The sequence below is a fragment of the Mandrillus leucophaeus genome, unplaced genomic scaffold (genome assembly GCF_000951045.1).
Source record: "Mandrillus leucophaeus isolate KB7577 unplaced genomic scaffold, Mleu.le_1.0 Scaffold221, whole genome shotgun sequence".
In the NCBI taxonomy this organism is placed as follows: domain Eukaryota; kingdom Metazoa; phylum Chordata; class Mammalia; order Primates; family Cercopithecidae; genus Mandrillus; species Mandrillus leucophaeus.
This window is the reverse complement of record NW_012102266.1, coordinates 2,943,732-2,962,149: the sequence shown is the minus strand read 5'-3', so window position 1 is coordinate 2,962,149 and position 18,418 is coordinate 2,943,732. Positions and strand designations below refer to the sequence as shown.

Genomic DNA, 18,418 nt, shown 5'->3' with positions numbered 1-18,418 from the left:
GAAACCTTAACCAGGGTTCTAGCTCCAGTTGCACCAAAATTCAGTGTCTGACCTCTGCAAGTCCCTCATCCAGTGTGGGCTGGAATGCTTTCCTGAGTCAAGGGAAGAGGTTCACATTAGATGATCTCTGAAGTCACCGCCAGTCCAAAAGTCTGTGTGTCTGTGCATTTTGCGAAGAGTAAACAAGCAGACATGTGTTCATGCCCCTAAATTGACTGGCTTGGAGTCATGACAAGAAATGCAGCCAAGCACCAATTTTATATGAGCACCAGGACGTGTCCATCCATAGGTGCAGCCAGGATCCTGGATATACACAGTTACTGGTTAATGGGATCCTGCTTTAAAGATGGGGTTGTGTTTTCAAGCAGAATCCTTTGTCTCCCTTCCATATAAATTATTTTACTTTCCTGATCTGAACAAAACTCAGCACTCCACAGTGTGCATCACTGCCCATTGAAGGTGCTTTGACTCTATATCTCTTCCTCATTAGCCCACTAGTATTTTGCAGTGTTGGCATCCTCGACAGATCACACAGCACACATGGCTGTTTGGGTCCTCAGGGGTGCCTTCTGTTCATTTCTGATGGAGGCCTCACTTGGCAGAACCAGTGCTCTCTGCTGCTGTGGCTGGGGCTGGGAGGCACTGTGTGCATCTCCAAGGTGTTTCTAAAGAGAAACGTGTTTTGGAAAGGCTCAGCAAGGCTCCCTGCTGCCTTTGTTCGCTCACATGCTCTGGTGTTCTTGTCGCACAGGCTGGCACGGGGTGGACTGCTCCATCAGATGTCCCAGTGGCACATGGGGCTTTGGCTGTAACTTAACATGCCAGTGCCTCAACGGGGGAGCCTGCAACACCCTGGACGGGACCTGCACGTGTGCGCCTGGATGGCGCGGGGAGAAATGCGAACTTCCCTGCCAGGTATGCACGAATCAGCGCCCTGACGGAAAATGCCTATGAAGAGCTGATGCCGTAGAGTTGGCTTCTTTGTGCAGTTTTCCTGACTTCAAGTGGCTCAGTGTGAACCCAACTTTGGTGACTATTGGAAGAATCTAGGTGTTTGGATTCAAATTGGACATAGGATTGGAAAAGGGATCAACATGGAAACTGGTTAGATAGGCTCTGTGAGAATTTCTTCCTTCTTTTCCTTCATCTTATTCAGTTTCCTCAACCCCCATCCTTTATTTTCTGTTTCTTATACACCCATCTCTTGGTGGTAGCCAGTGAACAGCACCGGTCAAACACCCAGTGTATGCCTGTCAACTCTCCAAACATTTTGTTTCCATTATCATGGAAATCCCCCTGCCTTTAGGTGGAAAGTGGCTGGGATTTGAAAGGAGGGTGGTGATTGATGTCACAGAAATGCTCCTGGAAGTGTTAAAAGAAGGTTTGGAAACAGTGTCTTTTAGCATAAATATCTCTGGAGCCACAAGAATATCTTAAGATGTCCCTGTAGCTCACTCTATTCCCTTGACCTACTTTGGAGATACAGGTCATTAGAAATCTCATACTGCATCTAGCTCATGCTGTCAGGGAGTGCAAATGGGAAGTGCATTCTGGAGTAAGCTGCTATTTCTTTTCCATCACTCTGTCTTCCTATAGCAATTCTTTTCTCCTGAGCCATTAGGCATTCTTTCTGTGGTGTGTGTTCTCTGCCTCCAGGACATCATCTGATGGCGAGATAACAATGTGACCCCCTGAACTGGGCCCCTCAAGAAGGGCCTTCCACAATGCTCTTCTCTCTCTGGGCTTCCTCCTCATTAAGTACAACTCACTTCCCAAAGTAGAAAGGATCCCACTCATGGATATCCCATGGACAGAGTTGTCAGCTTTGCTGCCTCTCATCAGACTAGTGAACAAATTATCAGTACTTGGAGATGAGCTTGAAGATCACGTTTTACTCCCTGTCTGATTGTAGACAAAGCAAAGCCCCTAGCACAATCTCATCCTTTTTCATACCTTAGAGGAGTTAGTAAATCAGTGAAGGCTGAGAGTTTAGTGGTTCACATCATGACAAAGCTAAATCCTGTGTAGCTCTATCAAACATTGGTGGGGTCTACAAAATGATTGTTTTTTTTTTTTATTTTAACTAGTTCTAGACAAATAATTATTCATCTATAACACCCACTACCTGTCTATGCTGGTTCCCATGTTCCTCCTCCATGGTAATTCTGTACCCCTGTTTCTCTTAGTGCTTGGGTGGTGTTGGGAAGGTGTGTAGTGCCGCCCTCAATTCTCAGGATCTGGGGTGAAAGAGCTGAACTTTCCATTCTTTCTCCACAAACAAAATGATCATGTCCATGAGGAGTGTTGTCTTCATCAGACCATCCAAACTGACATGCATGTGAAAATAGAAAAGATCTGGAAAGAGGGGGTGAGAAGGTGTGTCGACTCATGCTTAGGATTGTGAGTCAGAATATTTTGTGTGGCTTAGACTTCCTCCTGAAAAGCAGGATAATAATTAGAGAAAAGTAACAAAAGTTCTTCATTTTTCTTTATAGTACCATGTATCTCGTTGGCCACTTATGGCAATGAACTCAATTCAATTAAAACTATAATTTTAAAAATTAGTTTATAATTAAACATTTTTTTAAATTATAAAATTATAGTTTCAAAACTATAATTTTAGAGCTTTTTGTGTGGGTAAGAGTTATTTTTGTGTGAGTCATTCTCTCTTTTCACTAAATAATAGAATGCATTATAGGGGATACTGATCTATTTTGTAAAAAATCTTTAGGGACAAAAGAAAATATTTTTATGAGTTGTAGCTTATAGGATAAACTTCTTTTAAATACTTGGCATTTTTACATATATTTGCATATATGGATATCAGTGTATTGGCACGATTGGCTTCACCATTTTTATGTCCCAACCATTGTGTCAGGCATAAACTAGGGTTTGAGTGACTTTAAAACACTGACTTCCTGGAGCATCTATTTTGGGGACTAAGAAGACATAGAAAGAGGTGATTAAGATGCATCCCTCTGGCTGACTGCGGTGGCTCCCACCTGTAATCCCAACACTTTGGGAGGCCGAGGCGGGTGGGTCACCTGAGGTCAGGAGTTTGAGACCAGCCCAACCAACAAGGTGAAACCCTGTCTCCACTAAAAATACAAAAATTAGCTGGGCATGGTGGCAGGTGCCTGAAGTCCCAGCTACTTGGGAGGCTGAGAATTGCTTTAACCTAGGAGGCCGAGGTTGCGGTGAGCTGAGATCGCACCACTGCACTCCAGCCTGGGCAACAGAGCGAGACTCCATCTCAAAAAAAAAAAAAAAAAAGAAAAAAAAAAGATGCATCCCTCTAAGAAGTGTTTGGGACAGCAGACTGTATGTGAAATGGCTGACAGTGGCCTTTTCCTCTCCTGTTGTGGGATTTCTCAGGCCCTCATTGTTGCCTTTGATGCTGTTTTCCATGCAGGATGGCACGTACGGGCTGAACTGTGCTGAGCGCTGTGACTGCAGCCACGCAGATGGCTGCCACCCTACCACGGGCCATTGCCGCTGCCTCCCTGGATGGTCAGGTGAGAGCCAAGGACCACTAATTGAAAGGTGAAACCCACCAACTTCACACCTAGCGCTGTTCCTTGTCACTTCACAGAAACATACACAAGTCAACTTTTCAAAAGAAATGAAAATTCGATAAAGTTTCCAGAAAACTGAAACCTTTAATCTATAATCCAGGGCTGATTTTTTGTTGATTTGTTCAGGGGCAGTTCTCTTGAGCTACATGTAATGTCCAGCTGTCAAAATTCAGGCCAGCAAGATGGGGAAAATGTGAATTGCTTTGAAGAGTCCAGCAAGACTGCTGTGGTATATTTTGAGCACTGAGGAAAGAATGATTGAAATAAACCCTAAAAATATAACAAGGGCCACCTTAGTGAGGCAAAAAAATACTGATATTAATATGGTGAATATGCATATGCATATTATTGAATGATTAATATGCAAATATTAGAATGTTCATTGCTGGAAGTAAAAGTTTTAAAACTTTCTTTTTTTTTTGATAACGTTCGGGTCATGACAAATTCATAATATGATTGAGTACAAATTATCTAACCACAGGGTGGGAGTTTCTCCTTATTTATATCACTTCATGGTTTCAGCCAAGAAGTTTATCAAGCTAAAAGTGATCCTGAAAGAAGAAGAAGTTTCTGCTCATGGTATACAGACTTGCTAAGATATTTAGTGCCACCTTCCAAGTATCATGAGCAAAAACATTGTTCTTCTAGGACTACTTTACATTCCTATGAGTAATGTGTTAGGGTTCCATTTTTTTCATTTCCTCACCAACACTAGTTATTATCTGACTTTTTCATCCTAGCCATCCTAGTCAGTGTGCGGTGGTATCTCACTGTGGGTGGTTTTGCTTTCCATTTCCATGATGGCTGGTGATATTGAACATCTTTCTGTGCATTTATTGGTCATCTGTATTATCTTCTTTATATAAATCCCTATTCAGACTCTTTGTTCATTTTTTAACTGGATTTTCTTTTTATTATGGTGTTATAATAGTTCTTTATATTTTTTAGATGTATGTCCCTTATCAGATATATAATTTACAAATATTTTCTTCCATTCTTTGAGTTATTTTTTTCTTTCTTCATTATGACTTTTGCAGCAGAAAAGTTTTTATTTTGATGAAGTCTAGTTTATCTTTTTTATTTCATTGCTTGTGCTTTTGGTGTTAAATCTAAAAAAAAACATTGCCTGATCCAAGGTCACAAGATTTATGTCCGTGTTTCTCCTAAAAATTTTATAGTTTTAGCTGTGTATTTAGATATTTGATCTATTTCGAGGTAATTTTTATATACAATATTGTATATACAATAAATACAATACAATCCAACTTCATTCTTTTGCATGTGGCTATCCAGTTGTCCCAGTACCATTTGTGAAAAGACTATTCTTTCCCCCACTAAATTGTCTTGATACTCTTTTTAAAAGTCAATGTTCCATAAATGTGAGAGGATTTATTTCTGGACTCTCTATTTCATTTCATTAGTCTGTATGTCTCTCCTTATGCCAGCACCATACTGTTTTAATTATTACAGCTTTGTAGGAAGTATTAAAACTGAGAAATTTGAGTCCTCTTAGTTGATTTTTCTTTTTCAGGATTGTTTTGACTATTCTGGGTCCTTGAATTTCCATATGAATGGTAAAATCAATATGTTAATTTCCACAAAGAAGCAAGGTGGAGATTTAATGGAGATTGAATCTGTAGATTAATTTGGGGAATACTGTCCACTTAACAATATGAAGTCTTCAGATTCATAAACATGGGATGTCACCAGCAACCTCTTCAAGTTGTGTCTGTCAGCCCCTTGGAACATGTTGAGAGCTTCTTTGGTTTTTAAAGGAGTTAACTGAGATGAACTGTCATGTGCTTGATTTCTGGTATCTGAGAGCTACCTTGGGAAACAGGCCAAGGCGGGTGCAATGGACTTTATTTTCTACCAATAGGAGCTACCCACAGCCACAAGGCCTCCCCAACCCTGTAGTTCCATCTTGACTTGCAAAACCTGAGAAAACTTTGACTTCACAATAGGAAATTCTGCCTTCCAATGTTTCGGCTTGGCTCTTTATCCCCAAATGTTAAAACTGCATCACACTAGGGATTAAACCAGATTTTGTGACTTCGCTAGGGTTCTTGAAGTTCTCAAATGGAGAGATCGATACTAATTTCTCAATGACCACAGTGAAGCCAAATAACATTTTTAACCTTCTGGCAAATTCAGAACTTTTCTAACAGAGAGACCACATCATTTGTTTTATACAACACTCCACCAAATCTACTTTTGTCTTGCGAAGATATAAAGAATGTGAGGTGTTCCTGAACACACCAGTCACTGCTCAAGTGTTCACCTACTTTGATGATTTAGAACCAGCCTATGAAAGGCACACTCTAGTGTACGTGAGAAGAGCAAGAGACAGGATTTGGCCTGAAGCCAGCCGGAAAATGTGTTAGTTGCATTCCACAGTCTGGGTCATGGGGTAAGACAAATTATCCCATCTGGCCTTAGACCTATCAAGCTCCTACGGGAATGCAGTGGCTTTGTCACACAATGTAATCTTGTAATCCTCTGTCCATCTGTGGCCGGCCTGCTTCTCTAAATGGGAAGACTACCGCTTCATGCTGCTCTATTGCTTGTTGCCCACTATCTCTGCCTCATGGCCTGTCAGTCATTATTGCTTCTAGACCAGCTAAGTTGCCTCAGTGTCTCATTTCTGGGTCTTCTGTGTGGGCTGTTTGTCTGTAAGCATCTGTCAGTATCTAAGCCTGCTGTGAGGTCATCCCTCACACAGAATACACTCGGTATTTAAAAAAAACATGTAGAGGAAAAGAAAATTACTGAAGTTCCAAAAAACACCTACGATTGGACCAAGAATTGGCTTATTTTTTTTTAAAGGAAAGAGCAACTTCTGTATATTATTTACAAAGGACATCATTTTATTGTCTGCACCGGACAGACTGATAATTTTTTACCCATAAAAGTGTTTTGGGTTAGTACCTTGTTAGGACTTTTCTGAACATAAAGAAGGTTTCGCTTTTCATTTAAGACACCAGGTTTGAGGTCAAAAAATAAACCATAAGCCCAGGGAAGCAAGCAATTCTATTTCCCCTCATCCCTGTTGCTGAGATTGCTGTAGGTGAACTATTAAGTATCCCTGGACGGGGCAGCAGTATGTAGGGTAGGAGGCTTGTGTGTAGTGAGGCTTTTATGAACAAATCAGTGAAATCTGACACAGAAGCCAGGGCTCTTCCCCTGACCAAATCAACAAGATGGTCTTAAGTGCTCCGTCAACTGCGGACACTGTGGGGAGAGGCTGATCAGTTGGATTTGGAGCCAGAGATAAGAGTCAGAAGGGTCTTGTTCCTCTTTACAAAGGAATTAACATGACTAAATTGAGGAAGTCTCGCCCTAAGGTGAGATGCCAAGGAAGTTGGCTTGCTCTCTTACCGTGTACTCACATCCACCATTCCTTATAATTTCAACCCATATCTAGTATTTGACTGTCTATTCTCTTAGAGGAACTGAGGCTTTTTTATTTCTATTATAATTGATAGTCCTATTTTACCTAGTCATAAAATAAGTCCTCGAAATATACTGCTATGAAAAGTAAACAAAATAAAAGTTGCGTTTGACATTTTAGATCCTATTTCCAAATAAAGTACCATTTTATTGTAGTATGTGGTTATTTGAAACCTTAATTTATTGTGATTTTTAGCCAATAGACTATTTTATCAAAAAGAGGCAGATTGCAGTAGAAGAATGGGGAAGATGAAATACCATTCAGGATTTAGGCCGTATCCTATGCTGCTTCTCCTATGCCTCTGGACCTCTGGTACACTCTTCCTCTCTCTCTGCTATAAAATGAGGCTGGCTTTTCAAAATGATTATACTGAAATTTCAGATGTCAATGAAATATAATTATGAGTGTGTGTGTATACTTACGTATGTATATTTCCAGAGCAGTTGAGTGATATACTTTTATAAAGTATTTTCCCAAAATTACAGAAACAGACTGAAGTTTATGTCTTCTTTTCTGCTCTGACTTCAGTCAGCCAGAACACCCATTTGCTGAGCATTACAGCTAATCAAGATTTCATTCCAGCTGACTGGGAACATGTGCGGTGTCCGGCCTCATTCCCAGCCCTGGCTAAGATCACTGTCACCTGGGAACTCTTCGAACTTGCTATTCCCAGTCCCCACCTCACACCTACTAAATGAGAATTTGGAAAGTGGCTTAGGAGGAGGAAGATTATGGAGCCTCTGCCCGTCCATAAGGCACATTTGATACAAATTTGGAAAAGATTTGGAAGTCCCTCAGGATGTACTCCTTGGCACATGAAGTGCAAGCTGGATTTCTGCCCCAAGTTAGCCCCTTGGCCAGGGGCTCTTGCATAGTGCACAACTTGCAAAACCTTACTTGGTGGCCTTGTCTGCCCTGGTGACCCAGGCAGGCAGTGGCAATTATGGTCTGCATACTGGCATCTGCTGTGTTGTATTACTCCAGTTATTGAAGAGCTTGGGGTCTGGGGTGCATTTCTTTGACAGAAACCACATAATCAATGGCAAATGAGAAGAGGAGATTTAAGGATGTGTTTATACCAGAATAAAAAAGTTAAATGCTAAACAGATAAAAAGGATAATAGGACACCTAATCAAACTCTAGGCGTCTTGAGAAAGAGAGAAGAGACTAGCAAGGTGTGGTATAATTGTAAGGGGAGGGGAAGGAGAATAAAAGGAGAGGTTGGGGGCTCATCTGAGCCCAGCCAGGAGGGGTGGAATTGGAAGGAGGAGTCCTGTGGGCAAGTTGATGAGAAGAGCCCACTTTTCCACTCTTCCCAGCAAGCAGAACTAGGCCTACAGTGGCCTCAGCCTCTCTCCACAAGGAAAGCTCTCCTCTCCATGTTTTAACAAACACCAAGTTTGATCAGCTGAGTGAGTGAGCTGCTACTTCAGGGACTAATCCGTCCTGAGGTGATGTCTCATGCAGCTAAGGGATGCCCGAATTGTTAAAATAAGGGGAGACCTACCTTCCTTTGTCCAGTGACATATAAGTGCAAATCCAAGTTGGAGATAATAACTTTAGTCAAATGAGTTTAATTTACATGCCTGCACCCAATCAGCCACAAGTACAAATGACTCACTATCTGACCCTTTTGGGTATTGAGAGGTGGAGAGTGTGTCTGCAGGTTCATATGTATATGTCTGTCTGTCTGGGGGAGGGGATCATATAAAAGCAGAAGCCTGGGCCCCTGCTGTGAGAGTGAAGGGAGGGGCTCATTTCCCCCCCAAAAAAAGGCCACAGAAAAAGCCAAAGCTCCACTAAGTGCCTAGCAATCCTTTCTGCTTGCTTTTATCTGGGTCCAGACTCAGGCAGGCCATGGTGTCTGGTAATTTTTTTTGTCTTGTAACTGCAAAGGCTAACATCTCTGATTTACATGACTTATCAAGACATTTTTCAACTTTGTTGAACTATATTAAGGAGATTCCTTTTTTACTGGATCTTTAAAATCCATAGTACCCAAATAGAAAGATTTGGTGTAACAACCATTTGCTGAGTGTCTCCAGGTTCTATGCAACCACAATGCTTGGGTGCTGGAAACATGGAGAGGAAGTGATGCCAACTCCCATCCTGCAGAAGCTCACATTGCATCAAGACAGACACTGTATCGGCAGAGATGGATATACTAGTGAATAACTTCTCTATACTACACCACACCACACTACACTACACTACACTACACTACACTACACTACACTACACTACACTATACTATCACTGCTTTGTTGGTCAAAGGATTAGAAAAGCAGAAAACGTGTTGTGACTAAATACTGTATTTCCTCCATCTTATAATTACCAAGCCCAGTTATTATTAACAAATATCTCTCTTTGCTCTAATATACGTTTAATAGCTTGTTGCCCAGGAGTTAGACATTGAATCAAAATAATTTTCTTCATTCACTATTGCACCAAATATTGGAATACTGGCATAAGGAATATAAGCAATTAAGTAAGACAAGGATTTGGGGTTATATCTATGAGAGGGGAAAGAATGACACCCCAGATGATTTATTTACTGCATTCATGCAATCACAAATGCCCAGTGAATGCTGATTTCACATTGAGGCCGCTGGCATAATGCATCAGGCATTAATTGCACGAACATTTCTTTAGAGCTGCTTAGCTGAAGTTTATCACGATCATTCAGCCATTGCCTAGCAACTTGTGAAGGCTATCAAAGAGCTCTTTGTCCTCAGTCCTGGCAAAAACAGTCCCTTACAGATCTCCTTATCAGCATTAGTACATTTATCAGAAGAGAAATGCTCCCATTGAACCAGAGATGGCTGCAGATTTAAACCTACCCCCTTCCCATTTTGCCCCTTCTTCCCAATATTTTAGGAAGTTGTTTCCTGAACTATTCAAGTTTTTATCTATTTTTTGCTAAAACTTCTGAAGGAATTTCCGTAAGATGTCATATAATTCTTTTATGGCCTAATAATCTGGGCTTACATGTAAAAACACAGACCTGAGCCCCCAAATGCATATTTGCTCAAAAATAAGCAAGGCAGACATCTCCACCTCCTTAGCAGGGAAGGGTCATAACCTATAAATATGCTGGGCTTCCTGGTTTGAGTGAAGACTTATTCAGGAAAGCAAAGAATGATGTGGTTGCTCCATCCCATTGGAAAGTGGTCCTGAATATCATATAGGAAAGAGGAATTATGCTTATTGATTCATTCAACAAATATTTATTTAACACCTCCCATGTGCTAGGTGCTATGGTGAGCAAAAACAGGCATTGTCTCTCCCTCAGGGAGCTGCCAGAATTAATTACCTTTGGTGGAGAATTGGAGGGGAGTCATCATCTGCATTTTCTTCTATATCTCTCCAGAATTCATCTTCCCCTGCATCTGTGCTGACATTGACTTAGGTTCATGCCTTGTCACTTTGATCATATTTTTTTACCCCCATTTGGGGTTCCCCAGGTAAAAGAGCACCTGACAGGTTTTCTTTCTTCCCAGGCTCAACATCTTCAGGCCATCTTCTGTCCTCCTATAAAGCGCAAATTTAGTTATGCTCCTTCCTTCTTAAAATTGTTCATTTGGTCCCTGTTAACACCAGCGGGAGGTTCACACTCTATAGCATGGCACTGTTGGCTCAACTCAATGTGGCCACCGCTTGGCTGCCCAGATACCTCACCTGCTCTCCCCAGCCCCTGAGTTTCAGCTGTACCCAGCACTTGCAATTCCCAAAGGACAGACACTTCTTTGGGCTTCTGAGCCTTGCAGCCACTGTTCCTTTAGCCTACAGTCCTCTTCTCCCTTCACAAGCTACCTCTGTTCCTGATCATGCTCCCCAGGCAGAGCGGGGTGTGCCTGTTCTGTAGTCATTATCACCCTGGAGTTACATTTTTAAGAAAACTTCTCACCAGCAAGCCAGTAGCTGGCCAGATCCCTTGAATGTTTGCTGAGTTGGGTTTCCTTTTCTGCCTTTGATAAACAAGGAAACAAAAAGATGTTTTGTAGGACTCTAGCAAAGTTGGCAGAAAATAAGTGGAGATAAATATAAATAATACACATGTACACACACAGAGACAGAAATAGTGGTTAAAGCAAAATTTACAACTCTTCATCCTGGAGAATATTTCATTTCAGGATTATCCTTACATGGAAGTCACATCAGCAGTCATATACCTGGTGCGACTTAGAGAAACAGTTACCCAACACTCTCTTCATGATACTTACTGCCCGAAATTCCACAATTAGATATTTATTTCTTAGGCTCTTAGAATGCATGCTGTCTTAGAATATCAATATTCTCCAGAGAAGGTACTACTCACCAATAATAAATGTATCTTGTCCTTTTCTGACTGTAAGATGAAGGGAAAAATAACCAGGAGGGCACAGAGGACCAGAAGGGCAGAAGCAGCAATAGGAGAAGAGGGTGCAGCAAGAGGAGGAAAGAGAACTCCACACCTTTCCCTGGAATTGCTCCCTAACTGAGACATATTTGATATTTATCTTCACATAGATTAGGCATTAGTATCTGCAAAATGCTGACTCATTTTTTACTGATGATAGAGTAAAATAAAAGGACTTGAATTTTTTAGGAGGGGGTTGGTAATAGAATTTTTATAATTTATATTCAAAGGAAACATTTCTTTGCAATTCTAAGATAAAAGTTATTTTCAAGTAAGCTTGAGACAGTTGAAAGATGCTTATATGATTGGACACAGAAGGTTTGATCAATGATCTATAGACTTTGCTATGATTCTCTGGAAATGAAATGATGGGTAAACCATATGAAACAAGCTTATGTCTGCAGTGGATCTTCTTGCTATAGGGTGGGCCTTGTTACTTATACAAACATTACCAGGATATAGTTGATTATGACTGATGGCTAGGCTAATCAGCTAAACAAACCTCTTAAGGGAAGAGGAATCAGTTATGAAAGAAAGGATCTCTTTACTCAGATTTGCCTATCTGGCCTGTAGTCGTTTTTCTTAACATGCTCAGATTGAGAATGGGCTAAGCTATACGTAAATCATGATAACCTATGTTATAAAAAAGCAGCATATACTTTTGACTTAAAGTGTACTCCATTCCATCTTAACTGAATTTATTAAGTGTAATTTGAAGTAGTGATTTGGCAAATAGTTGATAAACTAAGTCATCATAAATGGCTAAATCTTATGTCTCCCCCAAGTCCCCACCCTAACAAAAAAGCATAAAAAATCAGGACTAATTTTTCAGGATGATGATCAGTCAGATTAACCAGATAATTACTCAGCTTCCACTTCTTCGAAATCTTCACTGGGATTTGCCTTGATGGCTCCAGACCAAAATGCCCTGGATTGGTTGTCTAAGTCTCTGTGATAAACAGGTGTCCCCATCTTAGCTGTTGTTAAGCAGGAGTCTTGGCTCACGGTCAGAGTCTAGGACCTGAATTTGAATTGAGAGTGAAGCATTTAGCAGGTTACCCTTGTTGGTACTTTCTTTAAATTCACAAAACAAAGTTTAGGTTTGCAGACTTATTTTGAAGTAGTTTACTGCTTAATATGTTTGATGCTTCTGCCTAGTATAGGTGTGGATATAAATTCCAGGTAAGATTCTGTGGCTGATGTATCACGTTTGGGGAGGGTAGAGTTTGCAATTTCATCTCAGTTTTTCAAAAGAGATTTGAAAAAAAAAAAAAAGATAATATATTCATGATTGCAAGGAAAAAATCAACGTAGTAGGCCCAGATTTCATATTTTATTCTGTGGGAAATATGTAAACTCCAATTGGTTTATGAACAGACCTGGTTTCCTTTCTTCAGCCCACGGTCCAAATGAAATCAAAGTCAAGCTAGACACAATGAGGTCTGCGTGCTTTCTTGCTGCTTAATGGCCTTTACCGTGTGGGAGACTTTCAGAAGGAAAAAACAGAAAGAGTAAACAGTGGATCTTCTTGCTATTCTGCTATTCCGGTGTTCACCGGAAATGGCGTACCAATTAGCAACGTTCATGTTATAGTTTGGGACTGCTTCCATATTAAGGTTCAGACTGTGGTGACTTTTTGCCTGATTACTTTAGAAGTCAGAACTGTAACACAAGACATGACCGTCTCAGCATAGTGGTGCTGGGTGGCTGTTAGTATTCTGGAATCCGGGAGGGTGTGTGTGCTTGCTCTTAATGTGTTTTCATTTGCTCTGAGGCCAGCAACTGCCAGTTCACTACTAATTATTACTTATTGCCTTTCAATGTGAAGAGGATTTCTTTGAGTTGTGAAGAATTCTGGCAAGAAAGAGGCCCCTATTGTATTTCCAGTATGAATATACAGAAGAGACTTTTATTTATCTCAAATAAAACCTGGTTTTAGATATATTTTTGCAAGCTTGGCTTTCCTCTCTGTTTCCTTTTGGCATTTTTGTTGTTGTTGTTGTTAATTCTAAAGTTTCTCAATACTTAAAATGAGAGTTAAAGACCTGCATACAGTTTCATAATAATTGATAGCATAGGCAACAGCTACAAATAATGTCAGTTGTGATATTCTGCCAATATCTCTCCAATGTCAGATAAGATTTTTAAGGAGGAATTTGGTGGCACGTGTCAGTACATCTTTCTGTTCTGCACAATGCACCATCAAGTTATTTTAAGATTATGTTTATTTGTTTAAAACAGGGGAGGGTTTTCTTTATGTAAAACATTTTATGGAACTGTGCATTGCCTTATCCTTTTACACTTTATTTCTCTATGAAAACAAACAATGGAAGGAGGAGGAGGAAGTCACCAAGGCTAAAATATATCGGATTGTTGATAAATTTTACTTGCAATAGACAGAGCCCTTGGGCTTCCACTTTGCTCCCTCCTCCTGAAGAATAAAAATCAGTATAACAAAAGTGTGCTATTCCTTCTTCGTGACTCCATAGAAAATTGTTCTGGGTATTATTTTAATGTTATGATGATACTGTGTACTGATGTGTATAAGGTGATAACTCACCATTCATTGCTGCTCGTGATCCTCAGGTTTAGTACTGTGAGCTTAGTCCTCATCTTTGAATTATTATCTGCGGAAGTTCCACACCGCCTCTCACTCAGCCTTGCCCCATGTGCATTATTACAGGTGTCCACTGTGACAGCGTGTGTGCTGAGGGACGCTGGGGCCCCAACTGCTCCCTACCCTGCTACTGTAAAAATGGGGCTTCGTGCTCCCCTGACGATGGCATCTGCGAGTGTGCACCAGGCTTCCGCGGCACCACTTGTCAGAGGAGTAAGTGTCTCATTAGGCAGTAATTTCCACCTTCCCTTCCCTGGGCACCATGTACAGAATAATGATCTCTGTCCTACCTCTCAGTTTATAGTGATATCCTGTTGCACTTGAAGGCAAAAGAGAGTGTAATGGTTCACTTGTCCTTTGCAGAACTGTGTTGAGAGCACTTCCCCAAGAGCTTCATTCTTTCCAGCCTTCAGAACTAACCTAACAGATGGGGATTTAACCATTTCTTCTCAATAATTACTTCATTGCCTCATTGGCACAACCATCAGGATATATTTCTTCATCCTTCCTGAAAGCTTGCAAATGGTGTTCTAGAAATTCATTGACCTGTAAATATTTTATTTAGCAATTTGGCATTGGCCTTACCTCAATTACCAGACGTCAACATCAGCCAAACCTTGAGGCAAATCATTCATCCTGCTAGTAGTCTTAAAATCAGTGCTATGGGGAAAATGGAATTGCAAAGTTGAAAAGGGAGACTGTTGACATTGGTCCTTAAGACTTCTGAGTTAGAGAAGGATCCATAAGAGTTTACTTAATCTTTTAGTGAATGCAATCAAAAAAGAATATGTGACTAATTATAAGTTACACTATTCTAATTTTTAAAATTGCCTTTTCCCCCATAAGAATTCAATGCAGTTATCCTATATTTAAAACTGAAAAATATATTGGCAACAACTTAAGTATACAGCATTTTGCTTCATCACTTTTCGACTACAGTCATTAACCTGGACCATTTTGAGGAGGAAAAACCTTCAAATTTTGACTGTCGATCTATTTTTATTGCCAGTAATGACTCTTAAAGAATAAAGGATCAATAAATAGTTTGAGAGTGCTTATTTGAGACTTATTAGTATTACAATTTTTTAATCTCTGTATTCAATGAAAATTTCTGGGGCCCCTGCTTTATGCCAAACCTTAAGCTAATTGGGGCCTTAAGTGGGAAAATAAAGAAGATTAAGACATTTGCTTGCTCGCAAGAAACTCAGAGTTTAGTGACTTCTTTTCCTTATTAAAGAGTTCCTTTGTTCCTTCGTTGTTCTTGTTTTCTACTTGGAAAATTCTCCGTATCGTTCTTACTTTTTTTTAAGGTTTTGCTTTTTAACCTCTAAAACTTTAACTAGATCCCAATCTGGAATGCAAGAGAGACGCATCTCAGAAGGATAACTGCTGATTTTCCTTCTATTTTCAGTCTGCTCCCCTGGTTTTTATGGGCATCGCTGCAGCCAGACATGCCCACAGTGTGTCCATAGCAGCGGGCCCTGCCACCACATCACCGGCCTGTGTGACTGCTTGCCTGGCTTCACAGGTGCCCTCTGCAACGAAGGTAAGGCACGAAGCATCCCGGACAGCTGGGTGGTGATGAGCACGCCCTGGAGATGAGCACGCCCTGTCCTCAGGCCTCCCCTTGGCCTTCCTGAAGGCCATGTTTTCAGCTGTCTGCTGGGAATGTCTTCTGCTGTGCTGTGTCTGCAGCTTCTCAGATAGGACTTTGAGCTTTGGAAAAACTGGCTTGCCACTCCAGCAAAACGTTTTTATTCCCTGAGTTGTGCTACTCTTCAGTTTTAGCTAGACACATCGTCCCATAAACAATCAATATGAGAAAGGATTTTTTGACTCCCAGAACAAGAAGTCGTGAAGTCAGATTTCTAGAAGTGCAATGATGTCCCCTGGTTTGTGATGCCGTAATGAGAATCTTTGGCTTCATGGATTTGTAAAAATGAGCCCATTCAAGACGAGGGATGCTGTTGAGCAGAGATAGCTACCAATGAGCAGCTGGGCCTGTGACCTTTAAAGTCATTTCCGGTGCTAAGATTCTAGGGTTCTGTGAGAGGGGTTGTGATTGTGAGTTACTGACCTATAGCTTATTCACAGTGTGTCCCAGTGGCAGATTTGGGAAAAACTGTGCAGGCATTTGTACCTGCACCAACAACGGAACCTGTAACCCCATTGACAGATCTTGTCAGTGTTATCCCGGTTGGATCGGCAGTGACTGCTCTCAACGTAAGTCTTGTTTGAGAACAATTAATCAACTGTTCTTATTTGTTTGTTTTCAGATTCTTTAGGATTGAAGTATGAGTGTTTTTATATAATCAAGAAAGAATATATGACTAATTAAAAGACACATTCTATTTTAAATTCCTTTTTTTTAATTCTTTTTTTTCCCCATTAAGACATCTATGCAATGGTCCTATGTTTAATCGAAATAATGTCTTGGAAAGAACCTAAATATGTAACATTTTGCTTATCCACTTTTCAGTGATTCATCCTCCATTGAAATAAAGCAAAACAGCCGTATTTAGAAGTTTATCTCTTCATTTTGTGTTTATCTGGAGAGTTAATTACAGAGAAAGAAAAAATGGAATTAAATGATGTGAGCCGTAGAAACCTATTGGGAACCAGAGTGAACTGCTCACCTAATATGCTTACCTTCACGTTGGCATCACCCAAGTGCCTTCCACACCATTGGATTTCAGACAGGAATTGTGTGACCCTATAAGGGACTATATAGATGACTCTTAGAGCACCCATGTCATGAAAAAAATGACATTGACTATAAGTCATTCATGAATGTTTTGAAAGGGTCAGGGCAATGTTTAAAAGTATTCAACTTTTGACCAAGGAATAGCATATGTATGGGGTAATCTGGTTTCATTCATTATAAATTTTATGAAACACTCTCAGTTTATATTGAATTCCCCCATCATGCACATAAGAGAAATCAAAGAATTACTGTGTGCAGTCATTTTACATGGTGCTTTATTGATAATTTAATTCAAACCTCACAGTTACAAGCAACCTGCAAATACTAATTGATGAGCAATATGTTTTTTGCTGGAAGACTTTTTTCTGAATGTTAATTTTTTCCGTTAGTAGTCCAGGCTGTACCCCATTTTTTAGGAATAAGAGAACAGAGCTAATAAATCTCAGAAGTGTAGCTCTTTGGTGAAGGAAGTGTTATGCGATGTGATTTCACTGCATTCTGGGGGCATCACTTCAGAAGAAATCAGTCTGTTTAAATCTACATGTGTTGCAAGGGCTGTGACAGATAGCTGGGGATATGGACAGATTGATAAATAGATACTGAAAAACAGGATTTGGGAAGAGTAAAAGGTCCAATATCATTGTCATAAAATGATTGATTTATATTGCTCCTTTGAAAAGCAGTCTTTATTTTGGAAATTCGTCCCTTCCTCATTTGGAGGAGGAATGTGCTGAAAGGAACAAAAATAGAAACACAACTATGAATGGAGACTATAGTGTTGCCTGCCCCGATAATCACTCCACAGGAAGCTGATTTATTTGGCAAAAGCCTTTGCTTCTCCTGGGGATCATTGATTTCATTGATTCCCTTATGGACTCTATGGAACCATCTTCATATTTCTTCTTGGCTGATTGTGAGCCTGTCTAAAGAGAGCAAAGTCTTTCACAGTGAAAACACAGACTTTGAAAACTTAAAGGGGTACATTTAAAGGGGCAAGTGTCTTTGGGAAAATGATTTTTTAAAGCACTATCTCTACATTTACCTTTTGGGAATATGAAGTTGAGTAATGCTTATTCCCATTCTCTGATCATAACAAATATAGGGAGAAAAACCTAATGGCAGTGGGTTACTTCAGAAAACTATATCGTAAACATAAATGGGTTTACAAAAGCTGATTAAATATCATCTAAGGAATAGGTTGCTTTAGGTAAAGAGTGCTTCCCTGAGCATCAGACGGGCTAGACACTGCAATAGTTTTCACCGAGTCTCACTGTGGCTTTAAAAGAGGGAAGCTGTATTTGTCTAACAAATAGCAAATATTGTTATTAATCTGTGTGACCTTGTACGAGTCACTATTAACCTTTTGGGGCCTCAGTTTCTTCAGCTGTAAAATGAGGGTGTTGTACTTAGAAAATTTGTTCTAATGCTCACTCTGAGACCTCAAGTGTCAGCTAGTATTTTCCCCTTGCTCTTGGACAAAAACAGTGCACACAATTATGGAAGAATTTTTTTTCATTTATAAAGTTACTTCATATGTATTATTGATTGTCTTTATTGGTCCACATTCCCTACGGGGTAGCCATATAGAAATTACAGGCGGTCCTCCTTTTATGCAATTATGTTCCTGAAGTATTAATATGAATAAAAAGTATTTTTTGTCAATGAAATTATT

General features: G+C 40.2%; 1 protein-coding gene across 1 annotated transcript in view; it reads left to right on the top strand.

Moving 5' to 3' along the window:
• MEGF10 (multiple EGF-like-domains 10) overlaps window positions 1–18,418 on the top strand; it is a 169,036-nt gene that overhangs the window by 128,898 nt on the left and 21,720 nt on the right. The window contains exons 13-17 of the mRNA XM_011981200.1: window positions 752–915; window positions 3,413–3,515; window positions 14,109–14,255; window positions 15,454–15,588; window positions 16,137–16,265. Of these exons, the coding sequence (XP_011836590.1) occupies window positions 752–915; window positions 3,413–3,515; window positions 14,109–14,255; window positions 15,454–15,588; window positions 16,137–16,265 (678 nt within the window). The remainder of the gene's footprint in view (window positions 1–751; window positions 916–3,412; window positions 3,516–14,108; window positions 14,256–15,453; window positions 15,589–16,136; window positions 16,266–18,418) is intronic.